Source organism: Chiloscyllium punctatum, chromosome 4 (assembly GCF_047496795.1).
Source record: "Chiloscyllium punctatum isolate Juve2018m chromosome 4, sChiPun1.3, whole genome shotgun sequence".
NCBI classification, from domain to species: Eukaryota; Metazoa; Chordata; class Chondrichthyes; order Orectolobiformes; family Hemiscylliidae; genus Chiloscyllium; species Chiloscyllium punctatum.
The window spans coordinates 89,389,009-89,411,047 of NC_092742.1; the positions used below are offsets into that span (position 1 = coordinate 89,389,009).

Below are 22,039 nucleotides of genomic sequence, written 5' to 3' on the forward strand. Positions count from 1 at the left end.
ATAAACAACAGGATAATCCTGCTACTTTTTTAACAGGTGCCTATTTACTTATTCCAATGAAATTCGAACTAAACTCCTTGCATTAAAATTTGTCTGTCTTTACTACATGATAGCCCAATCTCTGGTATTAGTTTTGAATGAGTTAAAGCAGAGGGCCAAAATGTAACTCCCAACTCAGTCTTAAATCCTTTCCATTTCTTAATTCTACCCATTACATTTTAACTGCCTCTCACATTCGTGATGGGTATTTTGACACAGCCTGTGCCAGTGGCTCAACCGCTCCTCATTCAGCTATGGTTTAGCAGTAACACCAAATGTTAGTTTTTGAAAATCTCCTAATAACTGACAAGAAGAAATTAGATTAGATTACCTACAGTGTGGAAACAGGCCCTTCGGCCCAACTAGTCCACACCGACCCTCCGAAGAGAAACCCACCCCCCTATATTTACCCCTGACTAATCCACCTCACACTATGGGCAATTAAGCATGGCCAATTCACCTAACCTGCACATCTTTGGACTGTGGAAGGAAACCGGAGCACCCGGAGGAAACCAGGGAGAATGTGCAAACTCTGAGTCAGAAAGTCATGGGTTCATGTCTCACTCTAAAAACTTGAGCATAACATTTGAGGGGGTATGTACCATCAGAAGTGCTATTTTTTAAGTGAGGTACTAAACCAATGTTCCACATGTACACTCAAATAGATTTAAAGAAGGTCAATTAATTCAGTTGGTTCGATGGTTGGTATGTGATGCAGAGTGATGCCAATAGCGTGAGTTCAATTCCTGTACCGGCTGAGGTTACCCTGAAGGACCCTCCATCTCAGCCTTTCCCCTTGCCTGGTGAGCCTCAGATTATATCATTACCAGTCATCCCTCTTTAATAGTTACCTGTCTTAAGGTAGAGCAGGCATATTCTCATTGATCTGCTCAGCATTAATCTCTCAAACAACATTCTTAAAAAAGATAATCTAGTTATTATCTAATAGCTACTTACGAGAGCTTACTGTGCACAAATTGAATGCTGCATTTTCTACATTATAGCAGTGACTTGAGAATACTTTGGAATGTTGAAAGCATTAAAATCATTGTAAAAATGCATATTATTACTGAGATCTTACTGATGTCACCATTTACTGTCATTAAGTATGTGCTCAACAAGGAAATATGACACTCATTTTTTTTTAATAAAGTTTCAAAACAAGCACTTGATGTTATTGAGGGCCAAATTAAGCCGGCATCCTGAACATGGTGACTACTTACATTTATAAAGGATGTTTTATCTGTTAAAAGGTACTAATGTGCTCTTCAGAAACCTAACTAAACCAAATATTTTACAGCCAAAAAAGGAAACGATACAACAGTTGATAAGGAAAAGGTCCCTTAAATGAGAAGAGGGGTGCAGAAAGGGAAAACCAAGGGAATTCCAAAGATGAGCACTTGCGCAGATCAAGACACAGCTTAATTCTACTTGGATTACATACAGTAAAATAAGAGTAAATTAAGGCAAGACAAAGCTGCCAAAGGTGGAGCATAGGAAGTCAGATACCATATAATCCCTATGGTGTGGACACAGACCATGTGGCCCAACAAGTCCACACCGTCCGTCCAAAGAGTATCACACCCAGACCCATGTCCCTACCCTATAATCCTGCATTTCCCATGATGAATGCATCTAACTTACACATCACCGAACACTATGGGCAATTTAGCACGGCCAATCCACCTAACTTGCACATCTTTGGACTGCAAGAGGAAATCGGAGCATCTGGCAGAAACCCATGCAAACAAAGGGAGAACACGCAAACTCCACACAGACAGTCGCCCGAGGCTGCAATTGAACCAGAGTCACTGGCACTGTGAGGCAGCATTACTAACTACTGAGACACTGTGCCAATGTGTGCAACAGTTGAAGATCACAAGAGACCAGGATTAGAGGAAAGCAGAATTTTGAGGCAGGTGGTGATGGAGGACATTACAAAAATAGAGATTTAAGGTTTTTGAGGAGTTGAAACACAAAAATGGGTATATTAAAATCCATGCACCTTGCAGTCAGTGAGCATAGGGATGATGCTTGAGTAAATATGAGTTAGGAAACAGGCATAAAGTTGCACAGGAACTGGTGTTTACACAGGAAGAAAGGAGATTAACTCTACTTTAGTCTGAAGGAAGGATGGGCTTTCTGCAGCAGATAGGCCAGTGACAGATGATATCAAGAAAACGGAAGCTGTGACTGGGAATCACCACAGACCTTTCCAAATCTCTGATGAAATGGAACACGAAGGAAATGACTTACCTCTCAAACAAAGATACATGAATACAAAAGTGCTTGCAATATTCCAAATAATTTTATAAACTCTCCTTTGACAAGAGTACCTGTTCGTTGGAGAGTTCTTCTGCCTCCCAATTGCTACACCGCAGATGGAGGGACTTGTCAAGGGTATAATTTAAGATGTCTTGAGCTAAGGACTTCAGACTGGGGGAGCACGCAAAGCTATTCTTCCTGCTGTAACAAAGAAAAGGGGACCTGGATTAATAGCAGAAAACTGCTTTAAATGTACATGAACTAAACAGGCAGCAAGGAAACGCTATACAGCAGATTATAATGTAACATCAGGCATCCTTTAAAAGTATCATAATAAGTTTGAAGTAATTTGAAGTAATACATCTGACCATGTGTGGTTGGAACCTAGATAAAAGTAAGCCAAATAACTCAACCCTCATTGTTCAAAATTTCAATATATCATACCCCTTTAGAATACATTAAACTATTACAGTTTCAATATCAGTCCACAGCACAGAACTCCAACAAAACCAACACCTTTCCCTTTGACTCATGAAGTAGAGAATTTCTATGGCCTCTAAATTTTCCCTAATTTGTTCTTATTTTGCAGGATTCAATCAAAGCAAATTCCATTCACTCCAACCTCAATTCCCAATCTCACACACAGAAACACATATTTCATTGAAAACTCATTGCAGATATCTGTAGAACAGCTGACATTTGAGGGGTTGGTTGCCCAGTAGGTATTTTCAATGGTAAAGGGGACTCATTGTTTGATGCATAACAATTTCTACATTACAGCAAAAGTATATTTGCCCTATGAGTGCACAACAAAGTGCAACTGTTTTCTGACCATTTTTCTCATCAGTAACTGACAATGTCTTTGGTGCAAAAGTACGTAAAACTTGAGATCATATACTGTAGCATCAGGCACCCTTTAGAAGTACCATAATTACTTCAGATTTCAGTATGAACTTATCCAAGGAATTCACTGCTATACTTTGAAAAAGTCCTCTGTCCTTCCTGCCTGTCTACACAAGACTGTGGAGGTCAGGTCATTGAGTATATTTAAAATGGAGATAGATAGGTTCTTGATTGTAAACGGAATCAATGGTTCTGGGCAGAAAGTGGGACAATGGGGTTAAGAAACGTATCAGCCATGATTGAATGGCAGAGCAGGCTGGATGGGCTGAATAGCCTAATTTCTGCACCTGTGTCTTATGGTCTGAGGATCAGATCCTTCCAAAACCTGAATTCAAATGAGATAGTTTTATCCAGCGTTTGACTCTATGAATTACATCAGATTGTGTAGCATTTCCAATGTCCCAAATACCTCAGTATCATTCAGTTATGTTGAGGAATATGCTTCTACTTTGATATAAATAAATTTGAAAACCATATACATTTCAAAAGTTGTATCATGTTGAAATTTACAGATTTTTAAAGAGACACTGGGTGTGTGCAAGAGACGGAAAAGTAAATGACTGCTTTCTGAATATACATCAGTTGCAAGCTTTTTGTATACTGCAAAAAGAAACTAAGAGAAAGACTTACCTCGTTTCATATTAATTAAATTTTCAAAAATGTTCAAGCCTATACTATAACAACAGAAAAAATCATTCGAATACATTCATTCCTAACACTCAGGAGAGACAGAAGCAGACAAGAGCAAGAGAAAAAGAACAGGAAGCTGCTCTATTTTATAAAGAAAGTTTAAAATGAAACAAAGCTTCTGTTAATGTTAGATTGATCTAGTAAACAGGCATTCATGTTAAGTGTTAATATCAATACTTGGAGTTAAAGAGTAAGCAGGTGAGGGGTGTTAATTGATCAATTTCCCATCCACTCCAAGAGTGTGCAATAACATCGCTGAACAAATTGATTAGAAAATATCTATCAGAATGATTATCCATATCGTCAAAATTGCCCCCACATGTGTACACACATAGCACATGGCAGGAGTGTTTGTATTTTTTTATATACACTACCTTTTTACTGGAACTAATTACATTGAATCATTAAGATTATTGATGCTATATTACTGTTTGCCTTCTTCAACTGCTGCCTACATTCCAGCACATACCAAGTCCTGTTCAGCTATCACATTAACTGCTGCTGCTGTTGTCATCATATCAAGATGAGGCCATACATGACATCACCAGGCTGGCATTGGAGATTGGAGCTGATGAAGTGAGCTTTGCCTCTTTGGCGGAGTAGATTTCTTGATTCATCGAGGAGACAGGGAGAACTGAGACAGTGAACAAATAAATCAATAAGCTCTCTGTTCAGGGAAGGAGCCGTGTCTTGGTCTGGCACGGTGGCTCAGTGGTTAGCACTGCTGCCTCTCAACGCCAAGAACCAGGGTTTGATTCCAGCCTCCAGCGACTGTCTTTGTGGAGTTTGCATATCCTTGCTGCATCTGTGTGGATTTCCTCCGGTTTCCTCCCATGGTCCTAATGTGCAGATTCGGTGAATTGGTCATGCTAAATTGCCCGTAGTGTTCAGGGATATGTGGGTTAGATGCATTAGTTAGGGGAAAAGTAAAGTAATAGGGTAGGGGAAATGGGTCTGGGTGGGATACTCTTCAGAGGGTCAGTGGGGACTTGTTGGGCCAAATGGCCTGTTTTCACACTGTAGGGATTCTCTGAACTCATCTTCAAGTTTGGATCCAGTTAATATTTCTTTGCGTGGGACAGATAGAAAGGGAGGGTAGCAACAGGAAAAGTCCCCTGGCTATGGAGCAAGTGAGATGAAGTGGGAAGTTTGGATGGAAGACAAATTGATGAACAAGAGGCGAGAAGCAAAGATACAGGGTTCGAGCAGGCCGTTTAGTGCAAGGCTGACAGAAACAGTATGGTAGAAGTGTTGGGAATGTAATAGTAGTAAGATGGTGGAGGAGAAACATGAAGTAGAGGGCAACATGTAAAGGTTGAGGCCATATTTTCCTCACAACCATCAGATAGTTGTTGCCTGCTTTGCCCATCATAATTCCCTCCTATCACTGTTCCCAAGCCCTCACTTACAGAGATTAAGTGAAATGAAACAAAGTACTGTGGATGCTGGAGATCTGAAACAAAAACAGAAATTGCTAGAGAAACTCAGTGGGTCTGGCAGCACCTGTGGAGAGAAAACGGGGTCACTGGGTTTAAAACTTTAACTGTTTTCTCTCGATAGATGCTGCCAGACCTGCTAGGTTTGTCCAGCAATTTCTGTTTTTGGTTAAGTAAAAAGGATTTATTCTTGGTCATTCCATTAAGCATGAAAGGAACTGAATACATATCATCACAATCAAGCTGACAGCATAGCATGCCTCAATAGCCCAATAACATTTGTGTAATTTTTCCTGTTTGCATAAGTTGGGAAATGGACAATTAAAATGAACCATACTCCATAAGATTTATAAATTGATCATTTACAGCTGGGTTTGTAGACATTCTTTACAAGCATAAAAATTATTGGACTAACATCACTTATATCAGACTCCAACATTACCAATAATACAGATAGTTACTGGGGTATTAAAATGCTTTCCTCAATTTAAAGTCTGTGTAGAGACAATTAATTGTTATGGGGCAATGTGAATTCAGTTTTCTAAGGCCTTTTGTTATAGAACCACTTGAAAAGCTAGGATTTCCACATCTATAATGTTTAAAAGCCAATTTAGAGCACTGAACAGTAAATTTGAATATCTTTGTTTCCTCACTCTCCACGGGAGTCGTACCGGAGGATTGGAGGGAGGTGAATGTTGATCCTCTTTTCAAGAAGGGGAATAGGGAAATCCATTCATTTAATTCAATTTTGTTTGAGAGACAATAATTTTTTTGAGAGCAAATTGTTAGATGGGCAATTAGCTTTCCAGGAGTTTGTTTCTTTGACAGTTACTCTCTGACCAATTTTCAAAATGTCTGCCTTCTTATACCTGCCAACATTGGATCGTCTCATTGGTTTGATGCTGGCAAAACAATAAATTCAAACTCAATTATCCTTTAGTATCCTGGGGCATAGTTTAAAGTGATGGGTTAAATTTGAATAGTTGTCAAAACAATAACCAAACAAAACTCAGGTATCTATTTCACAGCCAAATGTTACATATTTTCAATTTTTCACTATACTCTGGGACTGCCGACTGGCTGTATACACTGGTGCTTATAATCTCTCAGTTCAGAATATCACTCTCTCTCTCTCTCTTAAAGGTACAGTGCACACCTTCAACTTCATAACAGTACTTAAAAATTGATAAGGGACCAGAAGCGATGAGACGCATCTGAGAATATTATAGGGAATGAGACTGGAAACTGCAGAGGCACTGGCAACAATCTTTCAATCTTCCTGGATTCAATGATCATGCCAGAGGCCTGGAGATTTTCAAAAGTAACACCCTTGTTCAAATGTGTGTGTATGGATAAGCCTAGCAACTACAGTGCAGTGACTTTAGTGGTGGGGAAATTTCTTAAAATAATTATTTGGAATAGAAGTAATAGTCACATAGGAAGGTGTGGGTTAATTAGGAAGAGCTGGTATACATGGCCTTCTAGAAGGCATTTGATACAGTATTAAATAGCAGACCTGTAAGAAAACTTGTAGCTCATGGAATAAACAGAATAGTAGCAACATGGATACAAATTGGCTTAAGGAGAGGAAATAAAAGAGTAACGATTAACAGATTTTCCAGGCTGGAGGAAGATTTGTGTTGGAGTTCCCCAGGGATCAATCTTAGACCCTTGCATTTCCTGATATATATTACTGATCTTGATCTTGGTGCACAGGGAACGATTTCCAAGTTGTGGATGATGTGAAATTTGGAAGTATTATAATATGAGGAAGACTAGGTAAAACTCCAAAAAGGACATTGACAAGTCGGTGGAGTGGATAAATGTATGGCAGGTGAAGTCCAATGCAGAAAAGTAAGGTGATAGATTTTGGGAGAAAGAACATAGGAATAGAGTATGAAATAAAAGATTTACAAGGATGTTGCCAGGGTTGGAGGATTTGAGTTATAGGGAGAAGCTGAACAAGCAGGGGCTGTTTTTCCTGGAGTGTCGGAGGCTGAGGGGTGACCTTATAGGGATTTACAAAATTATGAGGGGCTGGATAGGATAAATAGACGAAGTCTTTTCCCTGGGGTCGGGGAGTCCAGAACTAGACGGCATAGGTTTAGGGCGAGAGGGGAAAGATAAACAAGCGACCTAAGGGGCAACTTTTTCACGCAGAGGGTGGTACGTGTATGGAATGAGCTGCCAGAGGATGTGGTGGAGGCTGGTACAATTGCAACATTTAAGAGGCATTTGGATGGGTATTTGAATAGGAAGGGTTTGGAGGGATATGGGCCAGGCGCTGGCAGATGGGACTAGATTGGGTTGGGATATCTGGTCAACATGTCAAAGCTGGTATATTTATATGCACATAGTCACAAACAGGGACAGGTCAGATAAAGAAAACAGTTCGTAAAATGTACAGTACGCTCAGTTTTATTAATAGGGCCAGAGAGTACAAAAGCAACGAAGTGATGCTGAATGTGTATCAGACCTGTTGGACCACAACTGCAATAGTGCATACAGTTCTAGATGCCGTGCAACAGAGAGGATGCGAACACATTGGAGAAAGTAGTTTATAATAATGGTTCCAGGGATGAGAAACTTCAGTTATCAAGATAGATTGGAGAAGTTGTGACGTTTCTTTTGGACAGGTGATGGTTAAAAAGAGATTTAGTAGCTGAAGGTAAATTGTTCCCTCTTATTAAAGTATTGAAGACAAGAGGGAAAGGCTATAAAGTTACTTGTAAAAATTAAATGTGACGTGGAAAAAAATTGAATTCTTCACTATCTGAAGCATACTACCTGAAGACTAGTGGAGGCAGGTGCAATTAAGCATTCGAGAGGACATTAAATTATGATTTAAATAGAAACAATGTGGAACAGCATGGCAAAATAGAACAGACTGTCACCATTTCACCAGTCAGTCAGTTCAGATATGATGGTCCTTTTGTACTATAACAATTCTGTAATTCTAAATTTAGCATTGCATTACTCAGTAAGGTTGTGAGTGAGTCTGTCTGTAGAATTTGTGATTCAGTTTAGAGGAACCTCAATTATTCAAGTATCTCATTCGGTTAATCGAATTCTAGATAATCGAATGCCAGATAACATAGTCTAGCCAAACATCGAGACCATGCAATCTTACCAGATAATCCGATATTCAGATAACTGAATACAAAATAATCGAGGTTCCTTTGTATATGAAACCAATTATTACAGAAGTTAAAGTTCATCTCTAGATTAGCCTAAAACACCAAACAGAAGGATGTTTTTTAAAAAAACCTAAGTCAATTTTGAAAACAGACATGCATAACCTCAGAAAGAGGGAGAAAGAAAATTCTCAATTCTGCAGAAAATAATAAAAATTTTTACAAAAATTATTTCACAGGCTGTTCACTGGACATTTATAGGCCATCACTGGAGGTAGTAGTTTTGAGCTGCCTTATTGAACTTCTGCAACCCTTAGGTCCACTTGCGAAGTTATCAGGAAGATATTTCCAGGATTTGGCCCAGTGATAGTAAAGGAACAGTGATATGTTTTCAAGTCAGAATGGTGAGTGGCTTGGAGGGGAATCTGCAATTTGAACTAAAGGGCACTATTCAGCCTCCTGACTATGTTCCACAATTCAATGACAATGTCAGAAGTCACACAACACTAGGTTATAACCCAATAGGTTTATTTGAAATCACAAGCCTTCAGACACTTCACCTGGTGAAGCAGCAGCACTCCAAAAACATGTGATCTCAAATAAACCTGTTAGAATATAAACTAGTGCCATGTAACTTCCGATTTTGTCCAACCTAGTGCAACACTGGTACTTCTACATCAATGAAATAACTGTTGACCTGTATGTTAACTACATCTCTAATCATTGCCTAACAAAAACTTGTTGATGCCAGTTCTGAAAGTTTCCACTGCTTCAAAGGCTTTTCTTTCAACTTCATTGTGAAGGCACGTTTCCTGACATCAACTCATTTTAAATCCTGATTTTAAGGTATGGCTCCTCATTCTAGAATCTACTACCAAACCCCTTAATTACATTATTCCTTGACTTTCCATAAGCAACTAAATATAGACTTAGTCTTTGCAATCTGTCCTCATAATTCAACCCATCACGAACCTCTGGCGCATGGCCAAGTATCTCACATCCAAGCAGCCCCTGACCATAATGCAGTAATCTCGGAATAACTTGCAGCCATCTTCGAAAGCATCAACACCAACTTTCAGAACACTACCATTCCCCAGTAGGTCAAGCAAAGTTTTCGGCATCAAGCGACCATCCCTGATCATCTGGGGCATGCGGACAAGAAGGCAGAAGCCGCTGTAAGATGCAAGCTGAAGGAGAGACACTGGGTTTGGTTTCCCCTTTATAGAAATCTGAAAAATAATTTCAAGATAGCAAGTCAAATAAACGTAATTATTGCCAGGGTTAAACTAAAAGATTAAAAATTCCAGAGACAAAAATACAACCTACAAAAACAAATCAGCTAAATCCAGTCTACTCACTCTTTCAGAAGTGCAAGTTATCCTAACTTCCATCCCAATAACTGTATTATACATGCTTTCAATGTAACCAAATTTCCCAAGGTACTTTACAGAAGCTTTGTCAAACAACATTTGACATCAAGTCTCAAAACCAGAAAGCTTATTAAACACAGGTAGATCTGATTGAATACCTAAAAGGCGACAGACAGACAGGTTTGGGGAAAGAATGCCAAATGTTAGGGATGAGGAAGTTGAAGACAGCCACCAAAAGTGGAGTGCAGGGATATGAGGATGTACAAGAGGCCAGAACTGGGAGGAGCACAGACAGTAGAAGACTATAGGACTGGACGAAATTACAGAAATAGGAGTGAGTGAAGCTAAAGGGATTTGGACAACGTCAAGATGGTTTTGATCCATCAGGAGTTAAGGTAGGCTTATGAACATACCGTCAAAGGGTGAACTGGACAGATGCAAGGTACGGTACAGGGAGCAGACCTTGAGTGAACAAAGGGTGATAGCTCACCCAAGAGAGTATCAGGATAGTTGAGGTAACAAAGAGGTGGTAGGGGTTTCTGGAAATGAGAGGTCTTTTACTTAAGCACCCTGCAGACTATGTTTTCTAACTGCACATTCCAACTTCGTTAACATCAGTGCAGTGCTCTGGTTTTAGAGGCAGTGCCTGACATACAATGCTCACAATTCAGTCTATCCTCTCCATAGCACCTTGCATTTAGTAAATGCTGCTTTTGGGTGCTATGGTTGCTGCAGGCTGACAGATGGACAACCAGACACTAAGGGTGACACGGGTGACCATTCCTTGAGCTGGTAATAAAATATTTCACGCCATCGTAGGGCTTTGCAAAATTGGGTTACAGACTTGAAAACATGTGGAGAAAGCCTGGTATTTAGCACATGATTTTGTCGAGGTAAGGGGAAGTTAGATAAACATAACGGAGAATGCAATAGAGGTCAAATGAAGTCAGGTGTGAAGACGTTCATGTGGAGTATAAATCTGCTAAACTAAATGATTTAGTTTCATGTAGTTCTATGCTTGGCAGTTCAGGGTCAACTTAGAAGACACAATTGGAAGCAGTTTACTTCAGCTTTAGAAACTGGCCAAGGAGAGAGATGGAGTCAGTAGCAAGAGAACTGAGTTTATGGGGGGACTGAAAGCAATGTTTTAGTCTTTCCAATAGTTAGTTGGAGGGTATCCTTGATCAGTTAAGGAACAAGACAAGTCAGTTTACTTGCATGCATGTGCAACTCCAAGCATTAGAGTCAAGTCTTCAGCAATACCAGGCCACAGGTCTTGGAAAGTCCATTTTCCAAAGGCAGTGTGCTCCACAGAATCCAGTTACCAACAGTTTAAAATGTACAGTTTTATTGTCCATTTCTGGAAATGTTTTTACAATATTTAGTACGTTTTTCAATAAGGCTGATCAGTGGGTTGTACTCTCCTCTCTCAAGCTGCAAGGTTGGGGCTTTGAAGCTGACTCCAGAGTTCAGCACAAGAAGTGACATCCTCTGAATCAGCATTAAACTGAAGCCTTGCGTGTCCTCAGATATTCATGAAAGATCTCTTAGCACTACTAAGGAATTCTCGCTAGCATCCTAGCCAATATTAATGGCTCAATCAGCATCACTAAAGAAAACATAATCTGTCTAGCTATGACCAAATTTGTAGCAGTCAGTGTGCAAGTTGATTACTGTTTTCCCATATTCAAACTATGACTGCACTTCGAAAGAAGAAGTACTTTGTCCACTATGAAGCACTGCAAAAATGGAGGAGTTGCATTATAAGCAGAGATACAGTCGGTAATAATGAGGGAAGGTTTCTTTATAAAACATGTTTTTCAGATGGGTCATGACAACCCTGGAGGAAATGGGACTTGAACCCTGGCCTCCTGGCCCAGAGATGGAGACACTGTCACTGCATCACAAGAGCCCCTGTGGGAATGCATTATTCAGTGACAGAGTGAACGAGCTGGATTAACATCAGTAGGCACAGTCAGTAAAACAGGGTGCTGAGAAATGCATCACTGCGTGACCATGTAGGGGAGCTGATTAAAATCAATAGATGTACAGCCAGGAACACAGCATGCTTGGGGACAGGTGACTGAGTGAGCCAGGGACCTGGAAATATAATTCTTAAATTTTACCACCTAATTTCAAGTAATTTGCTTTCAATCCCATGTGGAAAGTGCAGAGCAACAGAAATCGACAGATGTTATCAATACCACTTACCCATTCACAGTCAATTCCTATGAGAGGGTAATTATCCAGTTCTGACTTCAGCAATGGCCAGGCTTGCTCCCATTCATCCTCTGACTCCACTATGAAGGCATCTGCAGAGAGCAGTTTTCCCACCAGCAAACTGGGATTGACAAAATCGTCTGTGTTATCTATCTGGCAAGATTCCTCTCCATCAGTCTGTGTGGTTTCCTCTCTTTCCACACCCTCTTCATTCTGGTTCACAAGAGCCTTCTTGCATTTGGGACTTTTAAAGGCCTTCCACAAGTACAGGCAGCCAACAGCAGTACCCAGTAACGTGGCTGCTGTCACCACTAAGGCCTGCGGCCGGGACATGGTTTACCAGTCTTCTTGAAGATCTGACTCCGTCCACACATTACTTGTCAGACAGAAGAGACAGGGTGCAGCTTCCTACAGAACAGTGTCCTTAGTCAAAGCTCGAAGCACTCCAAACAAAGCTACCTGATTTATAATTTTCCAAAGAACATGATCATCAGGCTGTAAAATAAAAAAAATAACTTTAGTGTCCTTTTTTGGCGCACTACAGAATCAGAGGTTCAGTTAGCGTTAGCTGGTTTGGAATGCAAAGTGACAGCAACAGTGCAAGTTTAACTTCCAACACTGGCTGAAGTTACCATGAAGGTCCCACCTTCTCAATCTTGCCCTTCACCTGAGGTGTGATGATCCTCAGGTTAAACTGCCTGTCATGAGTGCAACGTTATTCCAAAATCTATTGTCGAGCTAAATGCCCAAGTGATTCCCTGTTGTATATCGCACCCAAGCTCTTACAATCCATTTTTAATATCCAGGCAAGTGTACTCTGGTATTCTGTTCCTGTTCCCTTTTTATAAAGTTGGTGGCCCTTTGCTAATTTCTAAAATACTTCCAGTTCTTGCACTTGCTCCTGCTCTTTGCAAAATTTTAAGCTAGTTTTAATCTAACACAATCCTTAGGTTCCTCAGCAGCTAATGGATGGATCTTACTGAGTTTTTGTTCTTGAATAGAATATATTATTGGTAAAGTTTCTTTAAATGCTTCCCTCTGGTATTTACCCAATTAAGCTCTCCCCTCATATTTACATTCCAGTATAATCTATTTTTAATGTTATGATCATTATTTCACAACTAATTTTTAATATGAAATTACTGATGAACTCTCCTTCATTGCACATTACTGGGTCTAAAATAGCGTCATCCCATTTGTTCTTCAACACACTGTTCCAGGAATATGTTATGATATTATCTTACAAACACGTTAAGGCCTTTGCTAATTTGATTTATCTAATTGATATGAAGTCTAAAATCCCTTCAGTTAGTACACTACCTTTGTTATAAGCTCCAATTATTTCCTACTTAATACTCTGCCAGGGTGCAGACAGGTTCTGGGGCATGGTGGGGAGGGCAGGATAGGTAGGGTTGGAAGGCAGAGTGGGGGCAGATGGTGTTGTGGGGTTGGGAGAAGATGGCGGGGGGGGGGGGGGGGAAAATCAGGAGTGGTTGGGGCCGACAGGTTCGGGGGCTGGGTAGGGGCAGGCGGAGTGAGAGGTTAGGGTTGAGGGGCGGGCGGGCAGGGTGAGAGGTCAGGGTTGAGGGGCGGGCGGGCGGGGTGAGAGGTCAGGGTTGAGGGGCGGGCGGGCGGGGTGAGGGGTCAGGGTTGAGGGGCGGGCGGGCGGGGTGAGAGGTCAGGGTTGAGGGGTGGGGTGAGAGGTCAAGATTGAGGGGCAGGCAGGCAGGGTGAGAGGTCAAGATTGAGGGGCGGGCGGGGTGTAAGGTCAAGATTGAGGGACAGGCGGGGTGAAAGGTCAAGATTGAGGGGCAGGCGGGGTGAGAGGTCAAGATTGAGGGGCGGGCGGGCGGGGTGAGAGGTCAAGATTGAGGGGCGGGCGGGCGGGGTGAGAGGTCAAGATTGAGGGGCGGGCGGGGTGAGAGGTCAAGATTGAGGGGCGGGCGGGCGGGGTGAGAGGTCAAGATTGAGGGGCAGGTGGGCGGGGTGAGAGGTCAAGATTGAGGGGCAGGCGGGCGGGGTGAGAGGTCAAGATTGAGGGGCAGAGACTCGTGCATGGTGTGCTGCTGCCTTGTCTCCTGAATAGGGAGCAAACTTACCAGAAAACCCCAAGCCCCAGAGGGAATCAATTAACCGAATAATCAATTATCGGAACAAAATAGTGCCGCCCACCTCGTTCAGATAATCGACAATCCTCTACACATGCAAAACATGCACAGATACTGCCGGAGGCTAAAAGGATACTAGCACAATAGATACAGAGCATTGATGATTAGTGTAAGGCGGGTGGGGGAGAGAATACACATTAGTAACGTGTACTGTCCACCAGAGTGTCTGAGTCCAGCCATCACCTTCAATAGAAATGTAAACCACCTGAGATTGCTTGTATACAAGTGTTAATACTTCAGATCTGCAGTAATGGAAACGATCACGACCACTGAAACTGACAATGATTTTGTAATGTTCTCTGTAAACAAATCATGCCGTACAAACAAAGACTCGATACTTGAACTATCATACCACAAAATGTATAAAATGTCATGACACGTGTCGCAGCTGACAGCCGTGCTGACGATCATGTCTCTCTCTCTCTCCCTGGAGCTCGGGTACAATAAACTCTGTCGTTGAATCCCAATTCTGACTCCGAAACTGGTGATTTTCCCCACAACAACTGACACTGTGCGTAGGGTCTCATATTCCTGGTGTTCTGGTCAAAGGCCACAATCGGGGAGCTGGGGTAAGAGACATTTTGAATCTGCAAATGGGAAGAGTCAGACTGGGCCAAAGACACAGTTTATAGGGTATATCATTGTAGCGTGTAACTTGTGCGATAGTACTGGGTTGTGTATAAGTGCAGGTCTATGGAGTGTAAGTGGAAAAGTGTACTAACTGGTGGGATAAGCAGCTGCTTGTGCTGAAATGACCAGAGGACAAGGTAGTGCCTGCCTCAAAAACCTGCCCTAAACCAGTTATTAAGAGGGATAGCATCCCCCCCCCCCTCCCCCCATGCGATGGTTGGGAATTGAAGTGGGAATTGTGGCACCAAGGGCACTAGGAGTTGTGAAGTACAAGTGGCAATGTTGGGTAACATTGGACTCTGTAGTGGCAAGCAATGCAGAGTCCAGTTAGAGCCTAGTTGAAGGTTGGGTGCTGTCTGTTATTGTGTTACTCTGACCAAGAGCCAGATTCCAGTGGAGCAGCACATTACCAAGGTGGGAAGCATGGACACTGAGTAATTGTGATACCCTGTCAGTCTGTAGCAGAATGACACAGCTTAAATAGTAGCGGTGGTCAGGAGGGTATAAAGTCCCTCCGATAGAGAGCACATCGGGCTTGAGATAGGTTTCTGGACCTATTGGGTGGTGTTGGAACAGTCGAGGTGGCAGGAATGGTAGAGGTCTCCTGGTAGAGAGCACACCCTATTGAACCGACATTCCCAGCCGACCTGTAGGTGCCGACTAGTAGTGATGGCCGGGAGGGTAGAGAGCACACCTTGCTAGGAGGCTGCTACAGCCATACGGACTGTGCTGGGACAATATTAGTTGCCAGGGGATAGAGATGTCCCACTGGTGAAGGACACTTTACTGTTGGGTGGTATCCAGGGGTACACAATCTGTGAGAAGGCAGATCAGGATTTTAAAGGGAATACTGCAGGTTCCCTTATTGAGAAATACAAGGCAGGCAGACGAGCGCTGACCGAACAGATGAAGAAAGGGGAGTTGGGATCCATCTTACACATGAGTACAGCAGCAGAATTGGATTGACAAAGAAAAACGAAATAAAATTAAAAAGGTAGGGGTAATGTTAGTGTACCAATGAGCAGGCCTAATTGAACAAGTAGATGCCTCCACTAGCAGGTGGGGAAAAGGCCAAGAATGAATTGAGGAGCTGGAGGATAGGATAAAGGAGTTAGAACAAAGATTAGAAAAAGTACAGGAGGAAAGGGAGACGGACTCTCTCCCCTCCTATGAAACAGTACAGCAGGGACGAACTGCTCCCTCAGCAAAGCAAGAGCTGTAACAATATAATCTAGCACCAGTCACTAGAGGGGGGCGACAGAGTTGCAGCCAAAAGCAAACTATAAACCCTTTACCCCAGGAGAAAGGCAACAGATCATGACCTCCCTGGGCTAATTACAGCCCCAAAGTGCAAACACGATGTTCTGGGAAGAGCTAGGCAGTACATGGGCACGGCACTGACTGCACTTGAGGGATAAATACCAGCTGTCCGGTGGTCACAAAGCCACAGCTGAGACTATTGGGGGTGGGGTGAACGTTGGACACATGCTGTCACCCCTACAGCCGAGGTGGATGCCCAGCAGGCCCCCTTTGCCCATTTTAAAGAAGAGATCCAGCGGGTATTAGGAAATGCTCCCACAAACTGGAGCAAAATCACAACCTCTAAACAGCTTAAAAGGGGAAGAAGCCTCTGAGTATGGGGAATGATTATTTAGAGTATACCAAGAGTGCTCAGGATAAGCAAACCCAGATCATGGGGCCAGGCACTTATTCAGGGTTTTAGAGACGGGCTGTCTAGCGCCCATCAATCCATCCTGAAAGTGGCAGTGATTATGTCCAAAATTTATGACAACCTGGTAGAGTGGGCTAGCGGGGTGCAGCAGGGGGAAGCTCCCACAACAAAAACAAAACCTGACAGAGCAACCTACCGGAACGGAGGCAAAGGCAGAACCAAACCAACCTGCCACAACTGTGGCCAACAGGGATACTTTGCCAGAGACTGTAGGGCCCAACAGGCAGGGAATAGGACAAGGGACAGCATAGAGTACTGCAGCCATTGCAACAGAGCAGGTCATACAGAGACAGTGCACTGGGAAAAGCATGGAGGTAACCCCATCAAGCATCAGTTAAGAATCCAAGCACTGCTGAGTGCCAGCAAACTGCCAAAAGAGGCTGCAGTAATAAAAATCAAAGAGCACCAAAAGGAGCCAGGGAAAGATAGTCCAGGCTGGCTGCAATTTAAAGGGAACCAAGCCATAGACAGAGCAACCCAGCGAGCCTTAAAGCAGGAAACCACTGATGAGGTTTCAATAGCAACAACAAAACTAATGGAAGATGATATTCACATATAGCAACTGCAGGAGGACAGCCCGCAGAAAGAGAGGGAGAGAGATGGAGAATGTAGGGAGCACTTAAAGGGCTGGACAATGTCTGGAGGCAAGCAGACAAGGTGGCAGCATCAGCGTGCACACAAAACACCTTGCTTGAGCTGCAACATGAGCTCTCACATACAGGCAGGGAAGCTAAGATAGCAAGTCTCGGGAGAGTGGCGGTGGAAGGGAATGGGAAGAGATGTAGATGCGTGGTTTTTGCACAGCACAACACAGGTAGACCCTTAAACGTTAGGATGGGACACCAATCAAGGCCAAGGGGACCCTGGGAACATGTCCAAATGGATTTCACAGGGCACTACCACCTTCCTGTGGAAAACGTACTGCCTGCTCATCATAGACCACTTCATCCGGTGGGTTGAGGCATTCCCCACCAAAATCTGTACTGCTACCACTGTAGTCAGGATTCTAGCACAGGAGGTAATCAAGAGGTGGGGGGTACCCCGACAGATCCACTCCGATCAAGGGACACATTTCACAGTCAAAGTTACAAACACAATATGCCAGCTACTACGGATAAAACAAAAATGTCATATCTGCTATCACCACCAGAGCTCAGGGGTGGTAGAGAGAATGAACAGAAACCTTAAAAATGCTTTAGCAGGGCAAGAGTTATAGCTGGGGGAAAAGCAATTATGATGTGATTAGTCAAGATTTTGGATGCATAGGACGGGGAGGGAAACTGCAGGGGATGGGCACAATTGAAATGTGAAGCTTATTCAAGGAACACCAACTGTGGGTCCTTGATAAGTATGTACCTGTCAGGCAGGGAGTAAGTGGTCAAGTGAAGGAGCTGTGGTTTACTAAAGAAGTTGAATCTCTTGTCAAGTGGAAGAAGGAGGCATATGTTAGATGAGACATGAAGGCTCACTTAGGTCGCTTCAGAGTTACAAGTTAGCTAGGAAAGACCTAAAGAGAGAGCTAAGAAGAGCCAGGAGGAGACATGAGAAGTCACTGGCAGACAGGATCAAGGAAAACCCTAAAGCTTTCTTTAGGTATATAATGAATAAGAGTGACTAGAGTAAGATTAGGGTCAATCAAGGACAGTAGTAGGAAGTTGTGTGTGGAATCTGAGGAGATAGGAGAAGCGCCAAATGAATATTTTTCATCAGTTTTCACTCTGGGAAAAGACTATATTGTCAAGGAGAATACTGAGATACAGGCTAATAGACTAGACGGATTGAGGTTCACAAAGAGGTGGTTTAGCAATTCTGGAAAGTGTGAAAATAAATAAGCCCCCTGGGCCAGATGGGATTTATCCTAGGATTCTCTGGGAATCCTGGGAGGAGATTGCAGAACTTTTGGCTTTGATCTTATGTCATCATTGTCTACAGAAATAGTGCCAGAGGACTGGGGGATACCAAATGTTGTCCCCTTGTTCAAGAAGGGGAGAAGAGACAACCCTAGCAATTATAGACCAGCAAGCCTTACTTTGTTTGTGGGTAAAGTGTTGGAAAAGTTATGACGGATAAGATTTATAACCATCTAGAAGGGAATAATTTGATTAGGAATAGTCAACACAGTTTTGGGAAGGGTAGATTATACCTCACAAATCTTATTGTGTTCTTTGAGAAGGTGAACAAACAGGTGGATGAGGGTAAAGTGGTTGATGTGGTGTATATGGATTTCAGTAAGGCGTTTGAAAAGGTTCCCCACGGTAGGCTACTGCATAAATATGGAGGCATGGGATTGATGTAGATTTAGCAGTTTGGTTCAGGAATTGGCTAGCTGAAAGAAGATAGAGAGTGGTGGTTGATGGGAAATATTCATCCTGGAGTTCAATTACTCATGGGATCTGTTTTGGGGCTACTGCTATTTGTCATTTTTATAAATGACCTGGATGAAGGTGTAGAAGGATGGGTTAGTAAATTGGTGGATGACATTAAGGTTGGTGGAGTTGGGGATAGTGCTGAAGGATGGTGCAGATTGCAGAGGGACGTAGGTAAGCTGCAGAACTAGGTTGAGAGATGGCAAGTGGAGTTTAATGTGGAAAACTGGGAAGTGATTCACTTTGGAAGGAGCAACAGGAATAAAGAGTACTGGGCTAATGGTAAGATTTTTGGTGGTGTAGATGAGCAGAGAGATCTCGGTGTCCACTTACATAGATCCCTGAAAGTTTCCACCCAGGTTGTTAGGGCTGTTAAAAAGTGCATGGTATGTTACCTTTTATTGGCAGAGGGATTAAGTTTCGGAGCCATGAGGTCATGTTGGAGCTGTACAAAATTCTGGTGTGGCCATACTTGGAGTATTGCGCACAGTTCTAGTCACCGCATTATAGGAAGGATGTGGAAGCTTTGGAAAGTGTTCAGAGAAGATTTACTATGATGTTGCCTGGTACGAAGGGAAGGTCTTATGAGAAAGGTTGATGGATTTGCAGCTGTTTATATTAGAGAGAAAAATGTTGAGAGGTGACTTAATTGAGACATTAGATGATCAGAGGGTTAGATAGTGTGGACAGAGCCTTTTTCCTCAAATGGGAAGGGCCAGCACGAGGGGACATAGCTTTAAACTGAGGGGTGACAGATATAGGACAGATGTCAGAGGTAGTTTCTTTATTCAGAGAGTAGTAGGGGCGTGGAATGACCTGCCTGCAACAGTAGAGGACTCGCCAAATTTAAGGGCATTAAAATGGTCATTGGATAGACATACAAATGAAAATGGAATAGTGTAAGTTAGATGGGCTTCAGAATGGTTCCACAGGTCGGCGCAACATGAACAGTTAGCCAGAGTGGCAAAGAGCACCAATACACACGGCTCACAGAATCACTCTCTGAGAGGTATCTGTTCATATGAACTCTGTGCAGCAGAAGACCCAAGAAAAGACTCACAAAAATCTACAGAGGAAGATACAGAAAAGGAGCGACACATCTGACTGGTTTTGAAATTTGAATTTTTGTAATTGGAGAGTTTTACCGGACCAGTATAGTGGGAGGTAGATAAATCGTTAAGACAAAGGAGGCTTACAGTGTTGATAGTTGTTTAATGTTCTCTTTTTTTCCTTTGGAGTTAAACAATAAATTGTTAATTTTTCTTTAAATACTGGGATTTGGCAGTTTTTTGTCACTCATACTTCTACAGATTATGAGGCAAGGTTAGATTTTCTGTGTATCTGGTTTAAATTATCAGAAGAGTCATAATAGCTGGGGGCTCTGGTCCGTGATTTGGACAGGTTTGAATAGATTTGGGGTACAAGAAAAGCCCAGTAGATTTAAACACTTGCAGGTTAGTTTCCTAGATCTTTAAATAAAACGTATGTGCGACAATTTGTTTAATTTTGGTTACTTGTGGTTGGTTAAATAAAAAGTGAGAGAAATGGCTTTTAAAATTGCTAAAGAGGTCTGGAATTTGAAGATGAATCCTAAATTTGTCAAGGAAGTTTAGAAAGAAAGAAAAAGACCTTACTTTTCAACTTAGCAAAGAAGTTAGAATTGCGTTGAACCAAGAACAAAAGTATAGCAGAAATTGTAAGGGAGTTACTCAAACACTTAAGCATGTCAGAGAAATAGACAAGTGCAGTTGAGTTAGAAAAATTTAGCTTACAATTGAGAAAAATTGAGTTATAAGATAAACAAAGAGAAAGGAAGGAGAGAGGAAGAGAGAAAGAGAGAGAAAGAAAAAGAGAGAGAAGAAAGAGGTAAAAGAGAGAGAAGAGTCTTAGCTGAGCAAAGAGAGAGAAAAAAGGGAAAGAGAAAACGTGAGAGAATTTGAACTGGAGATGTTGCGACTTAGTCAGCAAAGTCAAGTCAACAGGATGGAGATTAAAAGAGAAGGTAGCGATATATAAAAATATGGCAAAACTCTGCTACATTTTGATGAAAATGATTTTGAAGCCTTTTTTATTTCATTTGAAAAATTGGCTGGACAGGTGGAGTGGTCGAGAACTTGTGGGCAATACTAGTTCAGATTAAACTGGTAGGCAGAGCTAGTGAGGTATTTACAGCGCTGTCAAATGAAGGGTCAAGAGATCATGAAGAGGTCAAACTGGCTGTTTTGAGTGCTTATGAATTGGTACCAGAAGCAAATTGACAGCGGTTCAGAAACAAAAGAAGGAATCAGGTCAGACTCATGTTGAATTCTGAGAATTAAACATAATCATTTTGATAGATGGGTGCGTGCTTTAAAATAGATAAGATCTATGAGGCTCTAAGAGAAATTATTCTGCTATAGGAGTTTAAAAACTCACTTTCAGAGATGATAAGAATTCATGTGGATGAACATAAAGTGAGAAGAGCAGCAGAGTTAACAGATGAATACACACTGGTGCATAAGACAAGCTTCCTAAGGGGTATTACCTGAAAGAACTGGAGAAACTGCTGTGCAGAGTGAGGAATCAAATCCGATGTTGTAGCATTTGATGTGCCTCAAAATATGTTAAACAATGAGGAAGTCCTTGAGGAGTGGGATAGGTTAGTAAACTATTTGTCTCAGGAGCAAAGAACACAGTTGAAATGTTTGTTACAGCAGTATGAGGACATATGCAAGAATCCGATGGGGAGGACGAATGCTACTGCGCATTAAAGTCACTTTCAAAGCCAGGTCCAGAAAGAAGTGAAAGCCAAGCTCAACAAAAATATCATCAAACCGAGTCAAAGTGAGTGCAGTTTGCCAATCGTCTTAGTTCCCAAACCTGATGGGACTCAACGGTTTTGCGTGGATTATCAGAAGGCCGTAACAAAATCGGAATCATACCCAAAACAGAGATTGGAGGACCGTATAGAGAAGGTTGGACAAGCCAATTACATCATAAAGTTGGGCTTACTGCGTGGGTATTCGCAGGTACTTTTATCAGAGAAGTCAAAAGAAATTTCTGCATTTGTAACCCCAAATGGGCCATATTAATTCAAAGTGATGCCC

The 22,039-nt window shown here is 42.2% G+C and overlaps 1 protein-coding gene across 3 annotated transcripts in view; it reads right to left on the bottom strand.

Annotated features, from left to right (window-relative positions):
* exd2 (exonuclease 3'-5' domain containing 2) overlaps positions 1 to 22,039 on the bottom strand; it is a 49,498-nt gene that overhangs the window by 21,748 nt on the left and 5,711 nt on the right. For 2 of the 3 annotated variants that reach the window (XM_072569259.1, XM_072569258.1), the window contains 3 exons: positions 12,049 to 12,552; positions 9,440 to 9,696; positions 2,376 to 2,505 (listed from right to left, as the gene is read on the bottom strand). In XM_072569259.1, the coding sequence (XP_072425360.1) occupies positions 2,376 to 2,505; positions 9,440 to 9,696; positions 12,049 to 12,390 (729 nt within the window). In that variant the 5' untranslated portion in view covers positions 12,391 to 12,552. The remainder of the gene's footprint in view (positions 1 to 2,375; positions 2,506 to 9,439; positions 9,697 to 12,048; positions 12,553 to 22,039) is intronic. The other variant, XM_072569260.1, reaches the window with a different exon arrangement.